General features: G+C 32.8%; 1 protein-coding gene across 1 annotated transcript; it reads right to left on the reverse strand.

Annotated features, from left to right (window-relative positions):
- Positions 1 to 4909: 4909 nt before the first annotated feature.
- LOC140966180 (protein PIGMENT DEFECTIVE 338, chloroplastic) lies at positions 4910 to 9490 on the reverse strand. The gene is made up of 8 exons (XM_073426534.1): positions 8477 to 9490; positions 7542 to 7616; positions 7373 to 7444; positions 6883 to 6963; positions 6397 to 6494; positions 5978 to 6103; positions 5580 to 5628; positions 4910 to 5472 (listed from the first exon to the last, which is right to left on the reverse strand). Exons 1-8 carry the CDS (start codon positions 9317 to 9319, stop codon positions 5293 to 5295), a joined length of 1524 nt encoding a protein of 507 aa, XP_073282635.1. The 5' UTR covers positions 9320 to 9490; the 3' UTR covers positions 4910 to 5292.
- Between the last annotated feature and the right edge of the window lie 553 nt (positions 9491 to 10043).

Raw genomic sequence — 10043 nt, forward strand, 5'->3', positions numbered from 1 at the left:
TCAATAAGCAAAAATATACAGAAGCAAAAACTTTTTGTTACGAAAATTTGAAAACAGACAAAAAAAAAGTATTGTTGGACATATAAAAAAAAAAAAAGGAATATGACAATTCAAAAATAAAATAATGGAAAAATTATAAAGTTACATAGTGTACATACACAACTCAGAATTTATATGATTAAAATTCTTAATTTATACTAGTTACTCTGTACATGTGATGCATGTGTAAAGTTTTTTTTATCATTATCGATTGACTAAAGTGAAATTTGACAAATTATGGAGGGACTAAATTGACATTTGAATTGTTGAAATAAAAAATTAAAATAAAAGTGTGTGTTGAAATTTTTTTTAAAAAAAAAACAAAAGTGTAATATTAGTATCATATAAGGATAAAATTGGAAAAAAAAGTTGGTATCCTTCCTAGACGGTTACTATCATTTCCTCAACTTTAATAAAATAAAATAAATAAGTTAAAGCTAAACCATATTTTTTTATTTATGTTGTGATAAAAATTTAAATATTCATAATATCTTATAATATAGTAATCAAATAATTAATTTTAATTAAATCGATAATATCATGATTTGTATCTTTATTAATTTCACGATCTTTAAAATTTTTAAAAAATAAATTTCAGTTCAAGTCGTAACCAAATCAGAACAAAATAATGTCCGAGCGGTTCGCGATTCCTATTCCGCCTTTCATTGAAATCGAAAGCCATCGATTTTAAAACTGCGTTCGAGCTCTATAAAATGATGTGAGTCGCCATTGATCTGGTCGGGTAATTCAAAAAATTCAGGACTTATAAAAACTTGGGAAAAAGTTTTTAAACCTAAACACGTTGGGAAGAGCAGATTTTGATTTCAAAGCCAAAAAGAAGCTTGCTTGCAATAGGCAACACCAATCGATGTCCTTTTCTTTTTGTATTTTATTTTGATTTCTTTTGGATTATATATACTTGAATAAACACCCAATAAGTTTATTCGAGTATATGTTATTGTTATTTTATTATTATTATTAGAATGTAAAAATCAGTGCAATAATTGTCTCAGTTATAGCTTTTGGTAAAGTGACAAACGTCTGGTCTTAAAATTACTATCAAAGTCAAGGTCACATGTCCGGTTCTCATTGATTGCAGTTAGTGTAATTATTGAGAAACAGAATATTGATGAGTTCAATAATTGACTTTATTTTGTAGAGTTACAAAATTACCATCAACTATAGTTTTTGATAAAATGACAAACGCTCATTCATACGTTATATATATGTGTATATATTGTATTATATAGGTTATCAAATAATCAATACAAATAAAGAGTCTTTAAACCAATTTAAAAGTTGTGAAGTACTTGCATTATTGTGATATAACATAATTAATTTCGATGGTGATTAAACAAAATAAATTAATATTTAATTGTGAGGATGATTTATAAAGAGAATTTTTTTTTTTATTGAAGTATATGTATTTATTTATGTCTTATATTATTTTAGGTGAAATATACCATTAGCGTGCCTCAGTGACACTTAATATTCCAATTTGTGACAGAATTTCGAGTTCAAGTCTCACGTAAAAACTTTCTCCAAAATATCAAATATATAAAATGTCACAGAATATTTAAGTCAAAATTACATATAAATAAATTTGTTAAAAATTTAACCTTGGAATGCTTACATTTTTCACCCTATTATTCACAGAAAATATCAATCTTAATAGTCTATTTCTATGATCTGGATAATAATATTGTCTCTCATTAAAACTTCTTTGGTCTATCTTGTTTTCCCTATATTTTTTTTCTCGATTAATTTTTTTTTTAGGATAACTTATTACGGGGGGACCAAAAGCACCTGAACTTTATTATTGATGGATTTTTTGAAAAAATCATAAATAAAAATACAAGAGTTTACCTGAAACGATTTCATGGATCAATTTTGTGAGACAGATCTCCATTTTCAGCCCGACCCGATTTATGAAAAATAATTTTTTATGCTAAAAATATTATGTGACGCCTAGTCTTAGGTAGTAACCAGTGTTCTAAAATGTTTCACCTAGGCGCTGGGCCGTTGTTCACTGCCCCGATTTTAGAATTCGTTTAATCATGTTTGCGAAAACGGTCGCGGAACGGGAACATCATCTGTCTTGACAAATTTCTAGGTTAAAATGGTTGTGTAACTATAACACCATTATTTTTTTTGAAATTTCGGTGATTTTGTGGTTGTCGCGGAACGGAACGACAATTTCGCGGCTATCGCGGCATTACGAAACGTTTTCTATAATTTTTTTAATAATTTTTTCAATTAAAATTTTTCCAAATTATATACTTATTTCTATTTTTATTATAAAATACTTTATGACAATAATCAGCGGGTGTTCCGCGAAATATCAATGGAATTAGAACAACAGTCTCCGCGATATTCTCCACGATTGTGACAACATACCATGCAAATAATGTAATATACATATATAATTTTTTTATTTAAATTTTTATTTTTTTAAAAAAAATTTGTTTGACATATTTTTCAATCATTTTGTATCATATAAAGAGAAATAAAATGTCATTGATTTTGAGTTTGAATCCGATATAGATGAATTATTGGAGAAATATAGAGATAAACAAGACAAATAACAGTTTAAAAGAGTACAACCTAATACTCAAACCAAATAAATTTCCATTCATGTAAAACCAACATTCATTTGATAGAGTACATAAACACCTCTGTCACCATAACTTTAAAACATATACATCCCTTTTAACCACACAACCTTACTCCAAACACCTTACATCATCTCTACTACAATATATCATTTTACATATACAATCATATCAACAAAAGTGATAATTATATCATGCCCAAGTTCTCGTCACGGCAACTCTTGACAAACATCCATTGGTGGATCGACATCCTAATTATCCTCATTACATGATCATACAATACATGAGCTATATGAGTTTATAACTCAACAAGTTGGGCTTTGTATATAACAATATGCATAGAAAGAACATCATATTCAATACGTGATCAAACTAATGAATCCTTTGAAACTTAGTATATTTATATGAAAAAAATCATCAAGTTTTATGGTGTTCATAAGAAAAATATTAGTGATCACATGATCCATGTCTATATTCCTTATTTGTCAACAGCATAGTGTTGGTGGCATTTGAAAGGCAGACGTAATCATAGTTTGATAATCTTGATCAAACTTTTTTTTTTTTTTTTTATAAAAATAACCCTCAAAATCATAATGAATTGTGTGAGAATCTAGATTTCCGAGTCTTGTAATTAATTAATTATGTATAATATTTTATTTTTAAAGTTAGTATGTATATGAATTATCTACTCGAGACCATTAATTCGAATCCATGATTATATAGATTATATATTGATCAAGTCTATAAACTATTAAAACTCTAGTACTATTTTCAGGGAATGACAATTATTATGGAAGTATTTTTCTTATATTTAAAAGGGTGTATATACATAAAATATATATTTCACATATATGTAATAAGATATCACTAAATAATTAATTGGTGCCAGAATGTTTTTTAGGTGGATACATGAGATTTCTTTTGGTAATCAATCACCAAGATTGGGAGCCAAATCAACCATGATTAGAACCAATTCATGTGACCGAAATTTTGGAGCTTGAGTGGCTGAAATTTTGCTCATGCAATCACCTAATAATTAGACCATCTAATCACCCTAAATCTAGGCATCAATCCACCGATTAATTGAGGGGCTAACCACCGAAATTTAGGAGCAAATCATAGCTTTAATTCATGCTCCTCAACCACTATATATATACGTGTGGTGTAGTGGAGGAAGAGGCACAACTTTTTCCTAGCATTTTCCTCACCCTTTTCGAGCTACATGGAGGTGGCATTCATTGTGCTTCTTGGGGATTTTTGAGCTAGGAGCAAGGCGTCACTCCGTCCAACATTAACATTTCATCAAATACTACTTTGTAAGTGGGTTTTTGCTATATTCTAATTTGTAAATTTTTCCTTTGTAAGTGGTATTTTGTTATGTGTATATTCTTTCGTAAATGAGTTTTTGTTTGCCACACTTGTTCTTTGTAAGTGGGCTTGATTTAAAATCATGAAATTGTTATGCTCTCCTTCGTTTCTTTAAAATTTCGGTCGAGTATTTTTATTTCGCATTTCCCTTCTTGATATGACGATCATGTGAACTATGTTATGTCAATGTGAGGATTCCATCGGATATGGGAGAGAATACCAAACATACGATATGACTCTTATGCGGTAGGGATGTAACCGCTATATGGTCTCGTCCCCTTAGAGAAGTAAAAATTAGGGACTGACGTCAGCAAACCATGGAAAGTAGATAAATCTCAGTGCCGAAGAATAAGAAAGAATGTCTATGTTTATGAAGTATGTTGTACGAAATTATTTTTGCATGATATGTTCTTTCCTTCGAAATCATGTATGTTGTTATGTATGTGCTCGATCGGGCCCCCACTTGCTGAGTATTTCTCAAAATACTCGCTCCTTACTTCCTTCCTCCCACATAAAAACAAAGAGCAAATAGAAAAAGAGGAACAAGAGCAATTTTGGGGATAGTAGAAGATTTCTAGATATCCTCGAAATTTTAAAAGATTAGTTTATACTTATCGTTTCCACTCTGTTAAGACATTTTTTTCAATTTATTTTGGCATTCAAGTTGTAAAGACAATTATTTTTGTTAATTATAAGAAATAAACTGGTTTTTGTATATACTATACTACGAAACTTGTTGTTTGGCGATTATGTGATTGTCGAACAACATCGGTGTCGACTAATCCCAATCTTGAGACGTGACAAATTGTGTTCGAAGTTAAAATATTTTTTTGACCAGGGTAAATTTCTTAATCGTCCCGTGAGTCGAACGTTTTTCATGTGTAAATAAATAATATGTAAGTAAAATGAAAATATATAAACATATATCGGGCTGGAGTTACATTCCGAAATAAACACACCAACAGTTAAAATGACATTGCAATAATGTTTGGAGAACTCTTTCTACATCCTAAGTAAATGTAGCATACAAATTACTGAACAATCGCTATCGGGCTTGAAGTATTCTCGAGAAGAACAGTTCAGTGTTTCTCAGACTACAGAATATATTTGCCCCTCTGTTGAATTTGGTTAATGGACAGTTAAATGACCGATAACTTTGATCATTCTGAAAAATTGCACAAGGGGCCTAACATCCACCAAGATTTCTTTGAGCATTACCCGTGATTTACTTATCCCTGATTTGATGATTCTTGTTCTTTCCATAGTTCGCGTGTCACAAAGCCTTCTCACCGTCTCTTTCGAATTTAAACCATTTCCAATTAGCACACAATCTTTCTTCATCTTCGAAAGGTATGCCGCATGTTGGAAGAGCCTCTAGTTTTCGTGTAGCAGAAAAGACTGAAGTTTTGTGCTTGTACTTCTTTGCCATTACTTTAGCTTCAGAAAATACTTTCTGAACAAAGGGGAAACTTTGCTTAGATAATTGCTAGTAGATATTTATAAGAGAGACCCTAAAGATGATGAAACAAGTAACTAAATTGCATGGTTTAAAATGTTTACCTCCTTATCAGACAAAAAAAGTCCAGGCTCACTTTCGAGGTCGGCAATGCTGTATGACAAAATGTAATTATTAACTTTAGTCCTTTTAACTATTCTCCAGCAAGCAATTTTTACTTATATTTATAGAAATGTTCTAATGACAAACTGGAAAAACGAAAAACCTCTTCTATTGACTAATTAACTTCATACAATTTAACTCAAGAGCAGAATTGTAGCAACAAAATGCCTGCCTCAACACAGAACCAGCTTCGATTATAATGAAGAATTTATAAACATTTTTTAATATAAAACCGTAGCTTTTCAGAGAGTAGCAACTAGAGGAACCAATTGTCAGACTCCAATAGCGATAGATCAAGCTAAAAGATACTTAGGAACAGCATGTGAATGTCATAATATACCTCACCGAAATTTTGTCAGGAAATGTTGACTTAACCACCAGTACTTTAACCTGCTCATCAATTGCCAGTAGGTCACTAACGGAATTAACCCGCCCTCGAGTTATGTTTGAAATATGCAGCAATCCACTACAAAAGACCAGGAATTTAGATAATAATCTATACTCTTCTACAAAAAGGACAAAAAGGACCAAAGTTGTAAGCATAGGGATACATAGTGCATGTAAATAATTGACGAGAAATGATATCTTGAGTTGAGAAATAGAAAGCTCATAGAAGCCAACATATCTTTCAATTCACATTATATTCTTAGAAGTTGATATTCACGCCAAGAATACCTTATCAACACAAGGAGGCAACAAAATATCAAGATCAGTGGGTAAACTACAATTGAAAATTCTAACTAAACAAACATCATTCACCTCCTATTAGTATCACCTATCCGTATCTGTGCACCATATGGAAAAATTTTCTTGACTGTTCCTTCCAGAAGTGTTCCCTCTTGAAGATGCATCATCGCCTAAATATTGTATAACCAAGTTAGATGTGATTATCAGAAAAAAACAAGTAAATAATGACACAGTGCATCCTAATCCAGGAATTTGTAGAGGAAAGAAGCAGAAAATGTGGCCAAAGAAAAAATGTCACACTGCCTTTCAAATGGAATGGATCTCAACGACTCAACCTTAAGAATATTTAATATAGCTGAAAATAATGAAACAATTAAACATATGAAAGTTTGATCGGTAAAGGTATCCAATAAAAAAAATTCATAAAAACATTTTTTTCATGTTTCTACCATCCCGACCTTTAACTTTTCTTAAACTGAATCCAAAATTCAAATATAATAGATAGATTTGGAAAGCCCTTTAGGACGATAGGAGATTGTTTAAGGAGAAAATACCAACCCAAGCTTCCTTCTCACTGAGTATCAAATCATTAGTTTCTTCATTTATTCTAGTGATTTGCACATAAATTCTACGTCCAACCTGGAAAATCAAAAAAGAGAGAGAGGTAGCCAATTAGCATAATAACATACCAATGTGTTGGTGAACAAACATAAAGGTAAATAACATGAACATCGGTCATGCAAAGTCTTAGACGAGTGAGCACAGGCTTTGAATGCTAATTACATTTCAATTATAGTTATTAATTCAAAACATTTGCAGTTCATGCAAGAAAGTTTATTATTACTTTTTTCCCCCTTAATTGACACAGCTTTATGCCTTTAACGTGTAGATGAAAGATAATAGATTGGCTTTGTGCACTCGTAACAGCTCAGCCAACAAATTCATATTTATGACTAACCATCAGTAATGCATAAAACACAATATCCGTCTGAAATGCAAAAATATCATGGAAAAGACGGTAGACGTGTGAAACAGAATTTTTGCATACGTTCTCTTTCAGTTCAGTGTAGTTGTTGACTCTATTGATCAATTCAGCTTTTGGAATAAAAGCCCTTAGCCCCTGAAAAATAAATGGCATCAATCATTGAGTGAAACAAATAATTTGCTTGTGAAATATTGCAATGTGTGTGTGAGTGAGAGAGAGAGAGAGATTTTACTTCTATTCTTGTAAGGAGGCCACCAGTATTCCACTCGGTTATTTTAATCTCTAGCGGCTCGTTAAGTTGTTTAAGCTGCACAAGATCAAACAACAAATGTCTCGATATATAGTACCCATAAAATCAAAATGTTGGAGGATAAGATTAGAGAATTGGAAACATAGACCAGCATATCTTAAAGTGAAAATTATGTTGAAATCACCCGGCTTCAGGCTGATCCATACTGATGTTTCAACAATTATTAAAAAATCAATTCCTCCATCTACCAAAATCAGATAAGTAGAGGCAACTTAGCCTACTGGTCTAGCAATGAACCAGCATTGTTTAGACAGCACCCATTTGCTTGTCATGTGCCATGGAAGTGATCACAAGAATATCCACCATAGAGGTTATACCATTACAGAGTTAAGACAAAAAGAAAACATTGGTTGGCCCAACCTTCATTATCCTGACACAAATTTCTAAAATTAAAATTCACAATTAATAGCAAAAATCTCTGTTTGCAATCCCCTGTTGATTTTTGGAGAGAATGATACGAAAATGGCTAGAGTAGGCATCTTAACCAAAGAATTATTAGTCATGGAAGTCATTCAAGAAGGAATAATATGCATTGGTTGGTTCAAAACTGCAGTAGAGTAAATAGCATTTGTTGGCCCAACCTATATTATCTTGCCACTATTTCTGAATATCCAAACTAATACAACTGTGGCAAAAATCTCCAAAACAAGGATCACAAGAATTTTGGCTCGACCTGTACATCTCCTTCCAATCTTAAAACTTCTTGCCCCCCATCTCAATTACACCATTATCAACTTTCTTAAGTTGCCAAAACAGGAACCACTTTTTGAATCAAAATCCAACACAATTGTATGAGTCTATGTCAATCATGATACAATAGATTTAAACGCGCAAACAGACAAAAGAAAGAAAAAAACCTGCCTCACGCGATGCCATGCAATGCGCCTAAAGAGCCTTCTAGTTGACAGCAATGGCCTGCCACCAAGAGTTCTCCCAAGAACCTCAGCAAAAAGAACAGTGCCCGGCTCCACAACAGGCTTAGCTGGCATTGGTTCCCCACTCAGCGCCTCCTCATTCTTCACAATTCCCATCTTCCCCCACACCAATAATTCAGCATCCCTCTCCACGTCCCACAACAGATGGTCCATCTCCTTATCATACAAAGGCAACACTTCTTTAGTCAGCATCGTCCCAAGTAAATCTGCACCCACACTCACATCAAGCTTACTCTCGTTGCCCGAAACCACCACTCCCACCACTAAATCACCCCGCTTCGGCTCATAATACTCCACACTCACCTTTTTACTTTTCTCTATTGAACTCTCATTTCCAATGTCTCGGGGATCAATTTCTTCCTCAAATGGTTTGAAGAACTTGTAAAAGGTCTCTAACACTTCATCCCTGTCCGGTTTCTTTTGATCATTTTCTACTACTTCCTCAACAGGCCCGTTGTCCACTATCTTCGGAGAAGGCTTGTTAAGTAATTCAAGCTCTTCAGATTCTTCACTTTCACGCTCCCGGGGCAAAATGGTATCCCCAACTTCCTCTAAAACTCCATTTTCAGCGCACAATCGAACATGGGCTCTCCTAACTTTCTCTAATTTGGAGGAAAAATACAATCTTTCGAAAGATATTAACCGGGACTTTGAATGCTTAACAAGCGGCGTAATAGTAGAGAAGTTATTACAGTAATTAGTGAATCGTGCACACGGCTTGAAGAAAGATGACGTGCTACAACCGGGGTGATGAATAATCGGCATTTCTGCTTATCCTGCGCACCTTGCGCACTCTCAATGGAAGCCGTTCGCAGCTTCACCGACGCTCTCACTCTGTCCGTTGGCGTAATTCATTCAATCTTCTCCAACGCACAAGTTGCAGAGCAAAGCTGCAACTGAGTTAGATAAAATGAAACCGTAATTGCAGGGAACCCCTCAAACTTTACATATCATAACTTTATGCCCCGCATCTCTTCTCTCTTACTCTGGATCAAAGGAAAATTACTAGAATTTGGATATTCGGATTCCAAATAACAAAATAAAAGAAGACAATATGTTTAGAAAACAAGGGAAAATAGGAAAACGGGAGTCACGGAAGAATTTATTAAAAAAAACGGTGTGAATGTAATTTACTTTTTTATCCTTTGTTTAAAATTTGTTTAAAAACTAATTTTTTCATTAGTGTATTTTAATTTTATATATAATAAATTTATAATTTAATTAAATAAAAAAACTTACTCGACTCAATTTTTCCATCTTTCCCGACTCAACCTTAGATCTCATTTCATTCCTTATCTTCACAAAAAATCATTTTCTTCTCAACCTTCAAATCCTCTCATTTTTTGGCTAACAATTAACCACGAGTCTACAAGTTATTCCTCTGCAACAAATCCAATAAGAAAACCACGTATTGTTAAGAAATTTATTTTGAGATATGAAATTTATTGGGTTTCGTCAGTGTTCACGACCCAAGATGGGTTGTGAAGCC

The sequence above is a fragment of the Primulina huaijiensis genome, chromosome 2 (genome assembly GCF_012295235.1).
Source record: "Primulina huaijiensis isolate GDHJ02 chromosome 2, ASM1229523v2, whole genome shotgun sequence".
NCBI lineage: Eukaryota > Viridiplantae > Streptophyta > Magnoliopsida > Lamiales > Gesneriaceae > Primulina > Primulina huaijiensis.

Excerpts from the sequence above, each read along its gene's own strand:
- LOC140966180 (XM_073426534.1), bottom strand. The coding sequence starts at position 9,319 with ATGCCGATTATTCATCACCCCGGTTGTAGCACGTCATCTTTCTTCAAG. Across the intron at positions 7,617-8,476 it reads CATGGCATCGCGTGAGGCAG|CTTAAACAACTTAACGAGCC; the intron begins GTTTTTTTCTTT and ends GATCTTGTGCAG. Across the intron at positions 6,495-6,882 it reads TCAGTGAGAAGGAAGCTTGG|GCGATGATGCATCTTCAAGA; the intron begins GTTGGTATTTTC and ends TACAATATTTAG.